The 20,850-nt window shown below is 34.8% G+C and overlaps 1 protein-coding gene across 8 annotated transcripts in view; it reads left to right on the top strand.

Annotated features, from left to right (window-relative positions):
- The first annotated feature begins 136 nt into the window (after window positions 1–136).
- The window catches only part of LOC128182760 (uncharacterized), a 39,469-nt gene continuing 18,755 nt past the window's right edge, over window positions 137–20,850 (top strand). Inside the window, exons 1-3 of one of the 8 annotated variants that reach the window (XM_052851503.1) lie at window positions 137–160; window positions 1,087–1,166; window positions 1,762–1,848. In XM_052851503.1, coding sequence (XP_052707463.1) covers window positions 1,815–1,848 — 34 coding nt within the window. In that variant the 5' untranslated portion in view covers window positions 137–160; window positions 1,087–1,166; window positions 1,762–1,814. Of the gene's footprint in view, window positions 161–1,086; window positions 1,167–1,744; window positions 1,849–2,885; window positions 3,507–9,063; window positions 9,308–12,900; window positions 13,117–13,183; window positions 13,449–19,637; window positions 19,904–19,995; window positions 20,847–20,850 lie in introns of those variants that run through there. The other 7 variants (XM_052851504.1, XM_052851505.1, XM_052851511.1 and 4 more) reach the window with 7 other exon arrangements.

Raw genomic sequence — 20,850 nt, 5'->3', positions numbered from 1 at the left:
CAAACAATAACATCTTTTCATAATCAAATGGACATGATAGTCTCTTATTTGTTCAGCCCGCTCAAAGAAAGACAACTCCGATTTTTGTCAATGAAAGTGAAAGTAACCGAAAGTGATCACTGTGCTGTTTCAGCGGCAAGGATAAAAGTAAATACAAGAGGTAGAGGGTAACGTTAAACTCCTAACGTAAACATACTCATAGATTTCTACGTAATTTAAAATCGTGCTCGAAAAAAAAATATGAATTTAGTAGCCTAAGAGTTATTTCTTCGAGAAAATTTACCGAATGAACAAATTGTTTGGTTAATAGATATCGCAGACATGAAAATAATCACGATTTTGTTGACTGTAAATGTAATGTAACGATCCTTGTCTGACATATTAGAGAACCACAAACGACAGTGTTTCCATTTAATTCTTATCTGTTATCTATTCTCAGCGTGGGTCCAAATTACAGACTCGACGTCTCTCTCTCTCTCTCTCTCTCTCTCTCTCGTATTGTAGGACAATACACTAAAACAATTTGTTTTAGTAACAGTTATTTAAAAACATTTATAATTTATTGATCACTGACAATTTGATTTCTTGAAATAATCAGAAAACAGTTTAATATTGCATGCTAATGCAATTTTTAATCAGGGACACATATACATTATGGTTAAATATAAATAATGTTTATAACAAATATGTTGATTCCAAAATTAAAAAAACAACAACAACAAAACAACATATTTTACGACATTTGTTCATCACCAGTTGTTGACAGAGTAGTTAGCAGGAAAGGCATTTGTTTCTTGGCCCTAACAATGTGCCTTAATTAAAGGTGAAATTTTAATTGCCTCAAATTGATGGAGATGTACTTGAGAAATTAAAAGCTGTGAAAGATGGCAATCTGTTCGCAAGCTGACATCTTAATTTGTAGATAGAATTACTTCATACATTTAACAGTGTATAATCCAACAGCATTAATTATAGGCACTAGAGAATTTAGAAAAAACAAGTACATGCTTTTCTTTAAGAATGTTGGATACACTTAATATTTTATTTTTAAATGTGAAATTATCAATCTGTTTTTGTTTCATTCAGTCCCTAGAATATATGTGTGTGATAAATATAGAGGTTCATCCAACTCAGAGATTTTCCTGATGGAAGTTAAATAGACAAAGGTAATGTACTTAGAATTTATCATCGATCTTTTGAAATTTGAAAATGACGGATGGTTCTGTTAACTTAATGGATAATTAAAGAATTTAAAGATTGATCGAGTCTTTAAAAAATCATCTGTGTTCAGTATGCAATGTTTGTTTAAAAAACCATTTGATTTACATGATTAACTGTAAATTAATTTATTGGCAAGGTTATAAAAAAAATATCAAAAGGAAAAAGGAGTAGTACTTTCGGAAATACTTTATTAATGGAACTTTTCCATACAATCATAATATGTATTATGTATTGATATTTTTATAAAACTGAAAATAGCAAGACTCAGAGTGTTAAAGGTCCTCTTGAAAGATATATTACATTTGTATTTATTAAATCCTTAATATAAAGAGCTTTCACTATAAGGCAATTTGTCATTTAATTAGTGTCTCTGTAAATTAATTAATTAGTGTCAGATTTCTAGTAAATGAACATTATGAAACACAATATGTTTTATTAAAAATGCATGTCCATCCTATAAGGTCTCAAAGTGTGACAGAGAATATGATGCCAATTAATACCGGATATTCTATTGATACATTAGATTACAATTAATGACAGGCGTTCCAATAGGTTGGTGAGGTTTCAACAAGAGAAAGAACTCAAGTGGAGATATGACTTACTGTACAATAAGGGAAATAACTCAAGGTATGTTTCAAACTCCAAATATGCACACAGTGTTATTAAAATATGGAAAAAATATTATAATATTAATGCTATAAAAACGGGTTTGTTTATATTCATGGAAGGATGATTTAAAGCACCTAGAATTTTAAAGAAGTGCAAATTTTTTTTAAAAATTTACTATTCAAAATCAAATGATTAAGAAACCACATGTATCCCCTTTTTTAAGATTGAAAAAATAGCATTCAAAATAGTAATAATGTCTTATAGGGTATTTTTTAGAACAATAAGTAAACAGTACATGTTTGTACTGGTATGTGGGTAGATAACTTGAAAATAACTGGTCTAAGAGCAGGTGCTCCTCACAAAGCACTAGGTGAAATTATGAATCCACACAAGTCCATCAGCTATTTTGAGTCCAAGGTTAATTGGTGTATAAATGTGATTTCTTAAGTTCTATGGATAGCGACTGCAGTTTCCCACTACTCAAACATGTATTGAAACTTCAATTTACTTTATTATCTTTTGTAGCATTTTAACATCAGATTTCTTTCTGTCTTACAATCTCCTGTACAAAATGTGATTTATACCAAAAGTTAAATAATGAATGTAAAAAAAATACATGAACTCTGCGTGTATTACTTTGAATACTAAGCTATACTGAGTGTTAATTTACTACATACATTATAATTTGTAGCTGAGTGGTAGAGGACTTGGCTATTGTAAAGTAGAGGTCCTGAGCTTGATTTCCTCCCCACCCAGCCTAAGGTGTACCACTTCCAACACTTATTTACTGGGTAGTTAGTGCATGATCACAGCCATTCAGAAGTGAATTAACTTCACTTCTTAAGATCAAAGATGTTTAGATAGTCAAGGTATTGCTGATTTTCACACAGAAGTGTGGGTCCAGTGAATGTTACATTAAAGACCATTCACACCGTTCAAAGACAAATCGACTGTTACATCACTTGTAATGGCAAGTCTTTTATTTTTCTGTTACTTTCAGCAAATTGGTAAAATTTTACAGTATTTATCAAAATGTTTCACATGTATTTAACAATATTTGTTTAAATCAGGGTCATTGCCAAGTTTGTCAACAAGAGTCATCATTGACAATAAGAGGCATACAATGTTCCATGTAATCGACTTTTAAACCACTCCCTGGGGCATCCAGCTAGCTCAGTATTGGTTCCATTGTGTGTCATTCTGTCTCTAATCCCACTAACCCAGTAGATCTGGGTCTGATACCCAAACAAGTGGTGTATCCCTCACTGGTTTATCCCCACTTACAAGGCAGGGGCAGTCTGAGGTACCACTCTAACGGGAACCACATAGCAGGGGTGGAGAGTCAGAATACCCTGTTTATAGTCCTATGAGCAGTTGAGGATTTCAGTGACGGAATGTTAAAGAGGGTTTTAAATTTTACGATGCAGGCTATCAGTGACTAGGTGTGTGTTATTGGAGACAGTCGGTGAGAACAAGGCATCCTGATGGTCGCCTCTAAACAATTCGTCCGTAGATATTCTTTGTGTGGAGGATTTTATCCCCTGAACCAGGGACGATGAATTCATTTGTTTTTCTTTGGATTAATTTTATAAAAAGTTTTGTGAAAGTTTAGAAGTCAACTTATTTCCCTGTGGAAAATTTGGACTTTCTTTTTAAAAAAAAAATGGAGAGCATTGGTAAGTTGTTTTATATTTTTCTTAAAATATGAAATAAGTAAATCTAAACCTTTTTGAAAAAGAGTAGAGGTTACAACGCATTAAAAAGTTAAATTAAACAAAAAGATTCAACTTTATAAGATATGGAGATAAAATTTTAATTGGTTTGAAAAGTAATGCTTTTCAATTTCATGAACAAGTTATTATGATGTCAGGAGTACCACAGGATATATTTGTACAAATTGGGAGCTGAGAAGTTTTCGATTGGCAGTGTCATTTGTACCGAAATTTCCTGGAGGGTAAACTCTGCCAGATTAAAGAATTTTATTTTCTTTGATCACGGATAAAACACAACAAAAATAACATGATAGCTTAAGATAAGCCTTTACTTATGACTTCTTTGAATAGATTAATTCAGTAAATAAAAGTATACATAGAGAGGTAACTTTTTATAGTATCGCAATATGATTTATGGTCGATCATTTTTAAAGCCCTTTTATTTTTCAGCTCTTTTTTAAGCAAAAAATCCAATTTTTGGTCAAATTTTATGCGAGGATAAACTGTTGGCTCTTGTAATTCATTTTATTTGAAGTAAAAAAGCAACTTCAATTAATTCCTATCGCAATGTAGCATTGATGTTCTCTCATTACAATAATGAGGTAACACCAGATATAGGAATCTTTAAAATTAAATAAATGCTTAAAGTGTCAACCCCCGTAATAAACATATTGTGAAAAAGAACTTTTGAGAGGTGTCATAGATCTAAAGATAAGTTTATTTGCATTCACAAAGGTGGATCTTTCTCTCTAGAATTTCTTTGGGTGTCGTTGTGCTAGCTCCCTATAAAGGCTCCAAACTTGTGATATCAAAAAAACCTTGCATTCTCATAAAAATAGGGAAGGAATTTAACTGATGTGGCCAGTCGTGAAATTGGTTGAGATTTAAATATTCTGGTCTCTGTGGCTCTTTTTGTGCCCTTTCTTTTTGTGATTTCAATCCTCTTTGTATTTATCTCTTTCTGTGCAGAGGAATTAAAAAATCATCCTTTGTGTTATAAATGGTTGAGACTAGAGAGGATGACTGGCCTTGTTCTGGTCATATTGCGACTTCCATGTTTAACTTGCCTTCTCTGACTTTTAATACAGAATTCAGAGTTGTTAAAATTCTTGGTAAATTGCCTCAATATTTGGGAGTTATGCAAGAGCATTAATGATTTAGTGAGTCATGGTATCCCCCTAAAGAGTGTATTGCTAGGAATGTCAACGAGGAAGGAGTTGGTGCCTTTACATAGGACAAACTCCCAGTGACTTCAGTGTTCAGAAGTAGGGGGGGGGGGGGGGGAGGGAGAAAGAAAGAGAGAGTGGGGTGGGGGCTGGGGATTATAGTGTGTATTAGGTACATACAATTGGCTCAGTATCGCCCTGCTCATAGTAGCACTAGATAAAGGGTGAAACCTTAGTTTTAGCTCAGTCGGTAGAGCGTTGGTTTTTAAACAGAAGGGTCTGGCCATGCAGAGCTCGAGCCTAGTTGTGGTTATCATCCTCTTTTATTACAATCAAAAACTTGGTCAACTTTTGAGGCTCCAAAGAAATTATATTCAGAAGTGTCACCTGCAGACATTTAACATGTTTATACATTTATTATCTAATTATATTTGGCATACATTTCTAAGGCAGTGCCTTGCATGACTGTTGCCATGCTGAATGTTTGGTTGGGGAAAGTTTTTCTTGCATTACTCTTAAGTATTGCACAAACACACCCCTTATTTTAGGAGAGCACTAGCAAAAATAAGATTGAAACTTGATATGAACATTCAGGCCCAGTAGGTGGTAGCTAGATGTTTGAAATAAGTGTTCAGCAAGTGTATGATATTGGTTGATAAAAAGGGAATCGATCGAAATGAAGGGAATCGCTGGGTGTACACCCCCTGGACTGTTTTGGGACCGATCGGTGTGTTAAAATATCAGATTAAATATCGAGTCTACCACTGCCACCAATATTGATGTTACCTCTTACCAGCTTGGAACTGTTCATTGAATTCTCACAAAGAATCAGTGAAGTGTTTTGCTCTTGATTAAACTAGTAATATCAGATCTCCAAAATATCATAACCTCTGTCTCTTATTCAACCCACTTAAAGTTATCCACAGGGCTAGTGATCTCTCTCTCTCTCTCTCTCTCTCTCTCTCCACTGAAAGTTATCTATTAGATCAGCCTTTCTAATATTTAAAAATGTGCAACAAGGAAGACTATCATATTTAAAGCATAAATTAAAAAAATATCACACCATTTGGGGAAAAATGGGAATTTGGATTTACCTTGAGATGAGTATATTGGACCTGTTTGGCTGTATTCAATGTTATTATGTAATTCTCAGCATGCATTTGCACACCGCTTCAGGAATGTATAGAGGCGGGTCCTCTCACCTTGCCATGTGCCGGCTGTGTGACACAGCTCACTTCATGCTTTTCTCTTCGTTTTCATCCTCCAGTGTGAGCATTGATGGTCTTAACATTACATTTGTGATACAATTCAATACTTAATTTCTACCTCCAAAGAAAAATTTATCAAGGACAGCTATTAATATTCTCAAGGTTTCCTAGACCTTGAAACACATTTGGTTGGTAAACTTAAATTTAGCTGTCAATATGATTTTCTATTCAGTCTTCTACAGATAATGCAATAAATTTGCCAAAAACATGGAAATCAGATATTTTTGGACCTATTGAGATACTTTTTACCTAAATTAGAAAATTATTATGATGAGAATTTTCTCTCTGCTAAATTACCACTGCAGGCTTTCATCATTATCTATAAACACATGATATAAATCTAAACCTCAACATTTCTGAGAGGTGTAAATGGCCGGCTATTATGAAGAAGCATTCTATGACAGGTTATTTGTACCTGGGCGGTGTGGCTTACTGGGGACTATATCTGATATCCATCCTCTCAGCACCCAGACCTACGAAATGATCGGACGATACCCTCCACAAAAACTCGTAACAATGGCCGAATGAGGCGCTAATTTGGTGGCATCAATCAAAGCTTTGTTCTCTTGACGGATGCGAGACAAATTTTGATGGCTGGGTAGACATTTGCAATTTTTTGAACAGTTTCCATCTTTGACCTCATCATGTAGCCTTTTATCATCTAGTGATGTTCATCTTCACCATTGTAACAACTGTTAGAGGTAGTATTAAGCTATTTATTAAAAGAATTTGCTATTTCGCTGGACTGGGAAAAAAAACATGATGGTGACAATATGAGCCATTACTCCCATTTACTTGAAAGTCCCAAAATGACCCCTGAAAATTTCCCTGTACATTAAAGTGATGGCTCTATTATTTAGAGTTCATATTGAGGGGTTGTATACATACTGTGTGTAGAGTTGTAGGCTCTCAGTTAATACTAGTAACTCTTAACCTCCAATGAAGAGTTTATGTTTGAAGTAAACAAATTAATTAAACTGAAAACTAATTTTGTAAATGCCTTCTTCTTGCTAACTCTTTTCCTTTATGACAGATTCTAAAGACTTTTTTATTCTAAATTGAATAAAGTGTAGTAGTTGAATTTCAGTATTCTCCATTGATCTGTTGGTTAGCAAATTACAAACCCTGAAACATCTCATTTACTGGTACATAATTTATTTGTTTTGTGAAAAAAGTTCTCTCTTTTTTTGCGTTATGTGTCCTATGGAGCTCAGAATACTGTAACAATGAATTTGACCTAGAACAGAGTGTAAGCCTGAAGGCGGGTACTTTTCAAATTCAAATTTCTCCACCTTCAGATAGGGCAGGTATCATTTTATTAACTTAAGCATCTTCTATAGGTAATCAAATACAAAACAGATCATCAACACTAGAGATAGCTCATCTAACATGATGTACGATTTGTTGATGGCAGATAAGGAGTATTTGAATAATAATAATTTTAAAATTTTAAATATTAATTTACCAAACCAATTTTTCTGCATGGTTATACTTCCAGTGAAGTGTGGAGGGGGTGATGCCACTAGATGGAATATCAGTGGAAATTAATTTTATTAAAAGATAAATATTCTTGATACCCCAACAATAAGTGAGATAATGATCTGACGAATCAATGATGAAATGTAATGGTTTTTACAGGTCGTATGGTAAGTGTTTAGATCTTCTGACTTTGCCTTCATTTAAGACATATTTTATGTAAATGGTCTGTACCATTTAAAAACATTTTCTTACAAGCGTCATGTTCTAAATGGGGCCATTTGATGCAGCAGCAATCATGGAGAATGATTTATAACTTAATTTACATAAAGAAAACTGCTACATGCGTTCAATGGAAATTTTTTGCATGTGTTTTGTAAATGTCACACTACATAATAATATATTGATCTATATGTAATATATAGCTGATTCTTTCACAAATGTCAGAAATATTTGCAAAAATGGGGTAAACATGGAACCTTTATCATTTGCTTCAGTCAAACTTTGCAATATTTAAAATGATTTCTAATAGCAAACAATATGAGATAGAATTCCAATCTATTTATTGTATTTTTGCAATGTGAAAGTGATCATGAAAAAAGGGAAAGTTAGATCATAGCAAAAAACCCAGGATTAATGCTATTTTGTCAATATATCCAACTTTCATAATAATAGCAGCTAGTCCATCTACTATCCTTTGCATTATTAATCTTTCAGATGCACTTGATATAATTTTCTGACATTAAACAAATCCAAATTCTTATGTGCTCTTAATAATAAAATATCTTTCCTCTTACCGTCTAATCCTTCCTTTTATGATGAAAGTAAAATGTTCAATGAAAAAATTTCCTATTTGATCTATAATTTTTGTAAAACCTAGTCCTTAGTTAGTTTGCTTGAAGATTTTCTGCAGTCCAATAGAAAGTTGATTCTTCATAAAGTCTGAAAATTCTTCAAAATTCCCACTTCATGCATCGTTGTTCAGCAACAGACCATCCTCTCACCAAGGTCTGGACAAATTGCAACATAAGATCAATTTTAGAACCCTTTCTTCTACATGAAAAACCAAATTTATTAAATTAATTATTTGAAAACTGTGCACCTGTGGGGCCGTGAAGTTATGTCAGTTATTCGTAAATTGTTTTTAGGATAAAAGATTTTTCTTTGTAATCCCAGTCTTCTTAAACTCTGAGTAAAATTCTAATTAATCTTGATTTACGTCTGTCATTTCAAATATTCCTCTTCCATAGATAGTTCGGACATTGTTACGGAGTGGAAATTTGTTAATCTTTAGGTTGGCCGGCAGTTGTGACCATTGCTTTGTCAAATTTATGTGTAGCTTTTTGACAGAACGAACAATAGGATGCTTTATGTAGTTGGCATAGGTGAATTAACGCATTCACATTTAGTCTATTGGAAAAGTTTAGAAAATATTGAATATAAAAGCAAGGGTAACAAACAATCGAATCCAGGTGTTTCTTCACAGAATAACATTCAATGCTTTTTTTCCCCTCTCTTTTTTCCAACACAATACATTTTGTGGTACATGAATGTGTTTTCGGAGTTTTTATCAGAATTGTCCTTTTGTAGTTTCCTGTTCCCTGACTTTGATATTTCTCGGCCAGCTCTCAGTGCGACTCTACGTTTTTACTGTTTATCTCTTCTGAATAGAAATGAGCTCATGTCTCCTGTTTGTATTTTTAAATGTCGCACAATTTATCACGACGGGTGTGTAAATATACCCAGGACTAGGCGACATTAACATATCAATGTTCCGTATTACCCATGATGCAAGTGGTATATTGCGTGTGTTTTCAGTTGAAGGAGTTATTTATGGAAATATTTAATTGCCAATGTAAGTACATATATTATTTAATCATTTGGATCCTGGTATCATGTTATAAATTCAATGAGATATCGATGAACTTTTGAAATGTCGAATATCCAGGGGAAAATAGGAACAGTGTGATTAACACAGGGGATAGGTTATAAAAATATTTCAGTTTTGTGGGAGAGTTAAATTAAAAGGTGTAGTTTTGAAATGATAAGATATATATGTCAGTGGACGTCGCTCCAGGGTTATTGTATTGCTTTTAACATTTAAAAATTGAAAACATTTAAGTACTTGTATTTTGAATCTATGAAATACTTAAAAGAATTAATTTTGTTAATTTTTATTTTACTAGCTATAATTATGATAGTTTATGAATTGTCTTATTTAAATCAATGTAAGTTTAAAATAGTTGAAATATTGTTACATTTATGAACACACTGTTCAAATAACATTTTTTTTTACAAATCAACAATTGAAATTGAATTCATGATTTCTTTATTTGTTTTTTTCAATATCTTGTTTGCTAAATAGATTTTCTAGCTAGTAACTTGGATATATATCTTTCAACAATGACCCAGCGTTTCAATTTGCAGGACCACTTAACATGTTTGCTTTTCAAGTCTTGATTCAATTTTCTACTACTTATACTTGTACAACACCTGAACACATTCTAGGTATGTTTGTATAAACATTATTTATTTGGACAATGGCTACAGTGAGGAAACCCGAACGAGTACACCCATCTCTTTGGGGACCTGAAATTGATAGTGAATTTTTAATCTTTTCTTTGTGTGTTGAAAAACTCTCCATTATAAAAAAGGATCGATGTTGAACATTTATATTTGTGTGATATTAAAAAGCTCTGACATTGATTTTGAATCGCACGGCCAGGGTTAGGTAGGGATGTTTGCACAGTAAAGCACTTCAGGATATAAACCCAATACTGCCTCAGAAAGAAGAAAATCCGAAATTGGACTAAAGTTTTAGGATAGTCCCCAGTAGCTCTCCTTAATTTACATAATTTTGACAGAGATAAAGACTTCAAGAGTATTCTATTTAATTGAACTTTGGTGCTAGGTATCAAGTTTAAGAATATGTGCAATTCAGAGCCCATTTTCAGTTTTCTCACATCATTTTGATACGATTTCTTAGTCGATGTAACCGCTTTTGTTTCCGTGAAAACACATGCAATCTTGTGAAGCATGACTGAAACCATATTTATATTATATTATAATCAGATCAAACTTACTGAGTGTTATTACGAAAACCAGCTGTAAGGAAAACACTTCATTTACAAGATTTATCGGTATATTAAAAAAAATTTCTTTGCGACAAGCTTAAGTATAGGGACCTTAAATACTAAACTATATTTTGGACTACCTCGGCTGGTAAATGTTATTTGGGCAAATATAGAAATAAAATGTATAAGACTTAGGGAATTTATCCATTTTAAGAGATGTGGGAATTTGTCTGGATCTCATACATGGTTCCTAATGGATTTAAAAGATAAAATTGTTATTGGATACATGCTGTTTATGAATGGATGTGAACAGTGAAAAAAATGATTCTAAATACAAATGTGAAATTTAGAAAGCAGGTATGATGGTACATATGTGTCTGGAAAGGGAGAAAATAAATGAACAAATTACTATACTGAACTATGAAGAAAACAGTAAGGCTTTCACTGGCATTGAACAGCAAGAAACCTATAATTTACCCCGGCTGCAGGTGCTTGCTGCATCTGAGCTATCCAGGTTGGTGCACTGGCTTCATGACCATCAAAGGCAATCTCTCATGCAACAAAGCAAACAACATGTCAGAGGACTGGAGAAGTTGTGAAAGTTTTGCAAAAATCTTCCACCTTAGCCCTTGTTTAACATCCTGACAGGATAAAGAATTCATGAAGCAGTAAGTCCCCCGGAATGGCGTTGGTGTGAACACACTAACCCCACCTGCCACAAGTTGGAGACTTTAATTAGACATACAGGATCAACAAGTGTCAGAAAGCTCCCCATTTTCAGCAACAATCAATGCCATAATGTCAGAGACTTCAATAACCTTCTCGTTGAACTTAATTCCATCCTGTTTGATTCAGAATCCAACTTACCGGCTTGTTGACACTGGTCAGGTTTTGACTCTCCGACTAATGGATTTTCATTGTGTTTACATTGTGTGAGCTCTGCTGAGTAATTAGTATGTTTCCACGCTTTAAATTGGCCACTTTGACCAATACACAATGCCAATGATGGACTACAGGGTTCCTGCGTGTCTATCAATTAGGAGTTGTGTCGGCAACAATGCCAGAATAACCAAAGAGCAAATGGTATTCACAAAACACGTGCAGTGATGTATAACTTATCTAATCAAAGATTGAAGGAGAAGGCAACTTGCTGATTGAACAACTAATGCGTTTAGAATCTTGTCTGATTCCAATGTGACTTATTAAGTCCAAGATTGGAGAAAGGTGAATGTGAAAAGCACTGACAGCTAGAAGTACTAATTAATGTACTGATAATCTGATTTAGTATAGTGTGTCTAGTAGGTACCTCTGAGTTGTCCATCTCATCCAACCACTGTCCAATGAGATGGGCACTGTCTCTATAACGCAATAATTATTTTCTGTACATAATTCAGCGTGAACAAGTCCACGCAGTAACGTCAGATACAAGTACAAACAAATATAAAGTTCATCCGTTTATGATTCACTTATCCAGAAGAAACCTGAGCTATCATAGGCAAACATCAAAGAAGGTTTACTTTAATATCAAATGCTAAGAATCGGCCTCTCTATTAGAAATTAATTTCTATTAAATGTTTATCGGCACCGACTGACTTCTGTTTAAGGTGGGGATTATATTTGCGGACACAAACATTGGGAGCAGTGCAAGTGAACTCAGAAGTCAAAATTAACAGGCGATTTTTTGTTCTTTTGATTTTTATTGATTATATACCAAGTCTCTGTTATTCAAAAGCTTGAAAGGGGTAGAAAATCAATTAGCATTTGTGTCGCAGTGGGAAATCACAATGTGGTACATTTATCTAATGCCGATTTTGTGGTGGTCTCCCTACGCAAGAACTTGCGTCTTCACTCCCTAAGTATGTTTATTGTAAGTCGTAAAGCTTTATTTTGCCCTTATAAAGAGCTTTATTTCTTCAATATTAATGGCTTTTATATGTTCAGATAAATGCACCTTTACATCATATATCAGAATGACTGTTAGAAAGAAATCAAGGTGTGTACAATTTAGATACATTCAGAACGACATATTGTATACAGTGTGCGTATTACGTACAGAAATGAAATGGCTTTATGAAATCCTTTACAGGGCCTGTTGAATATTCGAGAATTGATCATCTACTGATACATAAATCATGAGTTTAATCACATTGTATCAGCCATGTTAATCTCTTATCATTGGGGATTCAATTTACAACCATTTCCCAAATAGTTCAGGGGTTCATTGAAAAATAATGGAAATTTAAAATTTATCTGTGCAAAAATTTTGAAGGCATTGGTTTTAAATACCTGTAAAACCAAGTGTCATCGGGCCTGGTATCTACGTGATAAATATCTGTCATTGATCAATGCACAGCACAGAAATACGAGGGAGTTTTAAACAGCGAGTTTCCCAATCCTATCAGATGAGAGTGGGGAGGGGTTTGTTTGACTGCCGTCTTTTCTCCGAGACTTTTTGAGCGAGCCTGTTACCCGTGTTGTGCAATCTTCAGTGTGTTTTGTATTTCTGTGTCATTGGATATTGACTAACTATAATTGCTGGTCCTCGACAGATCGGCAGATGGAGACTCAGGATGTTGAGCCGATATCACAGGTAATTTTACGGTAATATGACTTGGTAATAAACCGAGTATTGCAGGCGTGCGTTTACTGTATACCTCCCTATGTGTGTAAACTTCAGTGAATTCAGACAAACTCTGGATATGCTCCTACCTATGTTTACCTGTAGGAATACCTGTTAGAATTAAGTGTTCAGTTGTAGTTTCAGTCAAACGTTGATATAATGGGATGTTCAGTTTTTTAATTGAACCTGAGATGTTTGAGGTTCAATCATCTGTTTTCACTGACTAAGTGTAGAATGGAGTAGCCATTGTTGCTGCATTGTGGGTCTCTTTACATGGATTAGTTGCAGTGGCAGTCCTTCAGGTAAGCCAGCAAACTGGACAAATTTGCAGTGTTTTATTTTAATGGCTGCCTTTTTGTGAACTGGCCAACACAACAGCTGATCTCTACAGAAATTAAACAGGATAATGTTTAGGGTAGAAGCAGCAACATGGTAACCTCAGATCATGTAATAAGATGCATAATTTTTTTAAGGGGGGGGGGGGTGTATGTCTTGTGGAGGGGGATGAAAGTAGAGTGGTGGTAAATGGACCTCTGTCATAATTTAAAGCATTCTTGATGGAAAGCCTTAAGTTGTAGTCTTGAACATCAGATCTACACCCTCTTCTTATGATCATCAGATAGTGCATGTTTCTTTATTGGAAGGGAATTCTTGGATGCATGAGACTAATGTATCCTCTATCCTGCTGAATTACCTTGACGTCACCTGTTTTTGTTGAAAAGACTACTTTAGATCACCCTGTCAGTTGTCAATTTCAGTTTTGAAGTCATTGCATAAGTATACAATATACCTGTATGTTTTGTTAAAAAAAAAATAAACAGAACAAAAATCATTTCTGCATTTCTTTGTAGTAAAGATCAAAAGAATAAAAACTGTTAACTTTGGCTGTCATATAATACACATGTACATAGATGTATTTAGTTAAGTTGTTGTGGAGGGGATATTGCATTGCTTACTAAAGTGTCTAATATGTGGGTTTGTTGTTGTGTGGGTGTATCAGTGTAAAAAAAAGCTTGAAAGAGAACTTTGGGTGCTTTTAGAATAATAAAAAAATTTGCATATTTCTTTTGCATTGTCACAACTGATACCCTCAACAAATGGGTCAGTCATCTTTAATCCATATATTGACATTGTTCAAGAAAAGTTCAAATTTAGCTGTGTACTCATTTTTTTTCATGTAGCTATCTTTTAAAGGTTTAGTGAAGTCATATAAAGTGAAAGTTGTGTGACAGATTTACTGAAGACACAAAACTAAAGAATGGAGGGATGGGTGGAAACCATTGATCTGTTAATCTCAATATGGCTGTATAAGGAAGCATTGAATGGCGATGGGACACCTAGTCTGTTACCAACACCCATAATCTGAGGGGCCATTACAGCTGCTCTATTGTCATTCCATAGTCTAAGGGCTGTTCCTGATCTCTTGTTGGTAAATAGAGGCCTCCAATTGGCTGATTTATGGTCCAATATTTCGATAGCAATCCACATTGTCTATGTCCCCTCTTCTCATTTAATGCCTAGTAAACAAATAGGATGTATCCAGGATTCCACTATAGACAAGCTAGGGTAGAGGGTGTATCGAGTGGGGGGAAGTGCCATACTCGTAAAAATCAGGTTCATAAAGATGTAAAGAAAATCCTTATCGAGCCCTAAACCTAGCCCTGTCTGTTCCCAAAAGGTCAAGAATGTCTGATAATTAGATTTGAGTAAAGTGGATATATTTAGGGCAGAAATCTAATGATTTATCATTTTCATTGGCACAGGTTTCTCAAAAATTTGTCACGTCACTGTTTATTTCAGCTCTTGAAAGAAGGGTTCTCATAATGAGTGGCCAAAAAGCCTGATTTGATAGGATATTTTGGTACCTACCTTGAGATGATGTAAAGAGCGGTACAGAGAGACCTGGTAGTGTCTGGTTCTGTCGAGGACAATTAATTTTCTGAAGAACCTTGATCAAACAGTGGTTACTGGGCATAATGCCCTAATTTTGAGAATTATTTTTTGCAACATTTGAATTGTGTCATTTTGCATGTTCAGAGTCTTACAATGTTTTTTCTTTAGGTATATATATACTTGTAGTCCAATTTCTTTTTTTTTTCTTTCGACTTGAAAACTGAAAGGTACTGCTGGGATCTATCTTCTAAATCCATTTTATCATAAAAACTGCATGTATTGAACATATTCATTTCTTTTTTCTTGGAGTAAAATCGATATCTTAACTTAATCGGCTGAGTAAGATATTCTAAGGAGTGTTCATGACAGATTTGAATAACAGATGAAAGCAAGCCATTATCAGTAGATGTAATTCAATATGCACCTCCAGTTTTTGGTTTCTTTTAAGCCAACCCTGTTTTTATAGATCAAAGAGTAGGTCATTCTAGTTCAATTTCCGATTATCCATTTAAAAAGATAGAACTTTTGTAAACTTTTACACATACAAATGGGTTTCTCCGAGTTGAATTAGTTTCTTTTTTCAGTTACCCCAATGACCTTAATCATTGTTTCGCAAGTATCAGACAACCCAAGAATTGACTTGGAAAATTTATTGGTCATGCAAAGTTATATCATTTTTGGCTTTTCTTTTGTTTTTGTGATATATGCTGTCAAAAATGTTATCTAAGTCCATCTCCGCAGTGTACGGTGTAGACTGGGTATTTAGAAATGAACAGAAGTAAAAAGCTGGCTTTTGTTATTCGATCCAGTCAAAATTCTAAATTTGGAAAACCTGTCCTCTCTAATGTTTTTTTTTTTTTTAGATTTTTAGAATTGTTGAAAGTTTGTACCTACTGAATATCTATATTTCATGTAAGATGAGATACTGTAGATTCTTTAAAAATTCAGCAATCGTGACGATTGCCCTATACGTGTAATGAAAGTCGTATATACTGTAAACCAACTTTTATTCGCGACGACTTTATTATGCAATTTACTGAAGATGAACTGGTTCACGGTGACTAATTTTCACAATAAAGCTTAGATTTATCTAGAAAAAAATACAATAGAAACAATGAGGACTGGTGTGCGGCAAGAAATATTCACGATGATGAGCCGCTCTCAGGATGGAACCTCACGAAAATTTCTTGCACGCGAACAATAGTTGGTTTACAGCATTGAAATATCAATACCTATAAGGAGAGAAAAGTCATGGATCGTAGTCACAGGCAACTGACTTAATAATTTTTTCTCATAATAAAAATAAGTACCCTATACCTAATAATACATTAGATATTGTCATAATTAGATATAGGGTATTTATTTTTATTATGAGAAAAATTTATATCAGGTGCCTGTGATAGTAGCATATTATTTGTGAGTGTTATCTAAACAACCCTTTTCAAACAATTATGACATCAATGGTACTGAGGAACATCATCCGAGAATAAAAGTGGTAAACATTTGGTAAATGTATCTTGTATTGAAAGAGAAGACTTTTATTGTGTACTGTGTCTAAACATGTATAAATGTTGTGTCAATCTTCAAACAAAATTTCTTCAAATTGCATTTTTTGCTGCATACGTGATGAACGAGTTTTACACCAACCCAGTCATGTATGAAGTTAATTTTCTTAGATAGGTGGCTGGTTTTATGATAATGTTTGCAGATTTATTTTGGGGCTAGCTCTGTTGACACAGAGAAAACTGAGACTGTTTGCTCCACAGTCTGCTATAAGGCATTCCTTGTCTCTGACTAAACTTGGTTGTGACGGAAATTTACCTGCAATTATTTGCTTGTGCACAAAATTTCTTTCAAAGCAAGTGCAGCGATTAATTTGTTTGTTTACGGCGGAATTCTATGTCGTTTTTACTGACTGTGAAAATCTCGCAGTTCCTGGACTACTTGCTTGACATACAAGAGATTGGAATAAAACAGAATTATTATAAAACTTCGGCTTTAGTTTCCTGGACTATGCTAATTTAATGAATTCCCCTGGTTTCTCATTATTGGTCTGTCATAATGGTTTCTGCGGCCCACAGGTCTCTGTATTTCACCCCAGCGGAGTGACACTTCTCACCATGACTTGCTGTTCAGTAAACTAGCTAAATCCCTCTATGTATTGGGCTTAGTTAACCCGCAGTGGGTGGCAGGCAGGGTATCTATAAATTATTTTCCTTGTGTGAAAGGAACCTGATTTCTCCATTGAGGGCCTTTTTCAGCTTAGTTCCCCGTTTACAGCTCTGACAGAGAATGAGGTGTATAGAAGATAGGTATAAAACAGCAGGGGTACTGCCAGAAATCGGCTCCTAATTAGAGGATATTCCTCACAAAACTAACATAGGCAAGGGAAAACCTTGTCGGGGCTGATCTGAAAAGGTCAGAGAACCGCTGTGTGTTCCAAAGTGTGAATCTTTTGTCGTGGGTGAAAGCAGAGCTGGATCAATGGATCTGATTGTCCGGCACTTTGAATATACCTGCTAATATGTTTTCATAGCTGTAATGAGAAGGAATGAAATGTTTGGAAGATTTTTTGTGAGGTCTTTAATGCAAGATATGTCACTAAGGTAGAGACAAATTAGGCTTTTTCTTGTGTGAACTCCAAAACTTTATCACCTGTTTTTGTCCCTTTACAAATACAGTTCAACAAAACCCCCAAGGGAAGAAAGAGGTTTTAACAGTAGGAAAAGAGTTGGGTGCTCTGTTTATTGTTTGTTTGTATTTTTGTGTTTCCTTTCATTAAACTGAAGCTCCAAAGGGCATTGGTACTGGTAATTTTCAGTGTTAAAACCATTTACCACAATGATTATGCCTATACTTATCTACAAATGTTTTATTCGACTGATAGATTACAGATAAGCTTTATTTGACCACATTTAGTAGGCCATGTATCCTGTATGGGGTAAATGGTTTGGCATATGATAATACATGCACTGTAACATTGTGAGTTTTGGAAAACTTACACAGTATAAGCTAAATATATCATGAACTGCATTTGCATTACTGATTTATAATGTGATTTGCAATGGCAATGCTGGTAGAAATTGTGAACTGCTAAAGCAATGCTGGTTTATACCATGAACTGCAATAGCTATGCTGGTTTATACTGTGAACTGCAATTGCAATGCTGGTATAAATCGTGAACTGCAATAGCAATGCTGGTTTATACTGTGAACTGCAATTGCGATACTGGTAGTTATTTTGAACTGCTCAAGCAATGCTGGTTTATACCATGAACTGCAATTGCAAAGGTGGTATAAATCGTGAACTGCAATTGAAATGCTGGTATATAGGTCTATACCATGTACAGTAATGCCAGTTTTGGCTAAAACAGAATCTCAATTGCAATGCTGGTTTATACCTTGCAAACATGCATACGTAACATGGAGAAGCAAGAATTTAATAGAGCCATCAGAAGTAATTGCTGGGCTGTATTCAGTCTCTGAAACAGGAAATGGGTCCAGTAATTGGGATGATAATTCCTAACAAACCAGCACCTATTTCAGGGGTTGGTCACTAACAACACTGTAGATTGTTCAGTTCCATGTCTATTTCAAGATCCACAGACAGACAGGTAAATCTGATATTTGTGATTAGTTATTAATAATCATTGTAAGACCACCAGGGTAAAAAGAAAACTGAAAACAAGAAGCTTATACTCTTGAGGAAAGATATCAATTTATTGTTTATGATATAGATTTAAAGGGGGGGGGGATATCCAAGATACAAGAGAGACTGCATTGGTTATTGCTTCTTGACAATTTAAGGGCAGTAATCTGCTACCTGTTTCTGGTTTTGTGGCTTAACATTGGTAGTAAGGTTTTGATAATCTGTAATGGTCTTGAATGATCACATTATGCACATAAATCAGCTAGCTGTTATAAGTATTCAAAAGCCCAACACTCATTCTGATTAATAACAAGTAGAATTTTTACACAAATTGTGAACAAAATGTCTCAATAGAATTGTTGTCCTCTTGTTAAACATCAAAGATTCTTTTTTTTTTTAAAGGGAATCTTGATTATGATGTTATACACTGGGTATTGTAAGTCTAGATACTAACACCTTTTGTTCTACATAACCACTATTTAATGCAAGCTCCTAAACTGTCCCCCTTTTCCTCTGTAATATGAATGCAACCCAATCAGCAATTGTTCCCAGGTACAAATGTCAGGGGCCATAACTCTGCCCACTGGTACAATTGTCAGGTGCCATAAGTGCTCACAGGTACAATTGTCAGGGGGCCATAAGTGCCCACAGGTACAAATGTCAGGGGCCATAACTCTGCCCACAGGTACAATTGTCAGGGGCCATAAGTGCTCACAGGTACAATTGTCAGGGGGCCATAACTGCCCACAGGTACAAATGTCAGGGGCCATAATTCTGCCCACAGGTACAATTGTCAGGGGCCATAAGTGCCCACAGGTACAAATGTCAGGGGCTATAACTCTGCCCACAGGTACAATTGCCAGGGGCCATTAGTGCTCACAGGTACAATTGCCAGGGGCCAATAACTCTGCCCACAGGTACAAATGTCAGGGACCATAACTCTACTCACATGTCAGTGTGTATAAGACAGGAAGTCCCAGAAAAGTGACAGGAATTAATGAGTTTGGAATGCCTCCACACATCCATTTAATTATTCTACCTTCTACCACATCATGGATAAATCAATTGCATCCCATTACAGGGCAGTGTCACCTGTAGGTAGACTAGTACAGTGAGGAATCAGATGGAAGTGATGAGCTAGTGTTTAACAGAGGATTAAAGTCTGAATAGACAAATGATACATGATATGTGCTCTGGATGGGGTTTTACTTTACATGTAGGTGTGAATTTAACTATTAATCCTAACTTATTAGATTTGGAGATTCAGGGAAGGTATTGCAGTTTGGATGAATATAGCAAGGGTCATCTTGAAAGAATTTTTTCAGATAGACAGGTGTGTCTCTAGTTGACCATGGCAGGGAAAAACCAATTTGCAGCAGACATAAAGCAAGAGGACAATTTTGCAGTTTATATGGAGTCGGTGAAGTAGAAATTCAAATGAAATTTACCTGATGACATGCATCAGGAGGCTGGTAGCTTATTTGTGTGCTGGCATTAACAGGTGCTTGTTCTCGTGTCTACTCCGATTGGTCATTGTAAGGTCCCCGATACAGAGACCTTGAAGCAGAGCTTTAAATTGATTGAGTGTTTAAGATAACTTCATATAATTTGAAAAATTGATAGCGACAAGCAGATGTGTTGACATTCCAACATTCTAAACAAAAGGATTATTTATATTCAGGTTAAATTGATCCTAGTTTCTACAGTGTATTATCAAAATTTTATCAACAGATTCTCACTCTGTTTAGGGTAATAGTTCCTTATCTTAATATAGGCATGTTAAACAAACTGGTGATAATCCACACAATTTTAGAACTGTCTTATCTAGGAAAAGTTTTGAGCAAACCTGTACCCAGCACAAACAATTTATCTCGGGTTTCACTCACCTTTTGAATTTTATTTAAATTTCAAAGGGTTACTTTACTAAGTGCAGACAATGGTTTAGCTGCACACCGAACAAACACAGGAAGCATTTGTGTGTGTCTAGATAATGTAAAACATGTTTGATATACAGCGTACATGGAAATTAATTTAGTGGAGGATTTCATTATGTTCAGTTCATTTGCATTAATTATTCTGGAATTTTTAACTGGTAACTAACTCCCTTAGTGCATGGAGGTGCTACGATGGTAGAAGTCTTCAATTTACTCATTTACCAGGTAT

Source organism: Crassostrea angulata, chromosome 5 (assembly GCF_025612915.1).
Source record: "Crassostrea angulata isolate pt1a10 chromosome 5, ASM2561291v2, whole genome shotgun sequence".
Taxonomy (NCBI): domain Eukaryota; kingdom Metazoa; phylum Mollusca; class Bivalvia; order Ostreida; family Ostreidae; genus Magallana; species Magallana angulata.
Note: the sequence above shows the minus strand (reverse complement) of the source record. Positions and strands in the feature narration are given on the sequence as shown.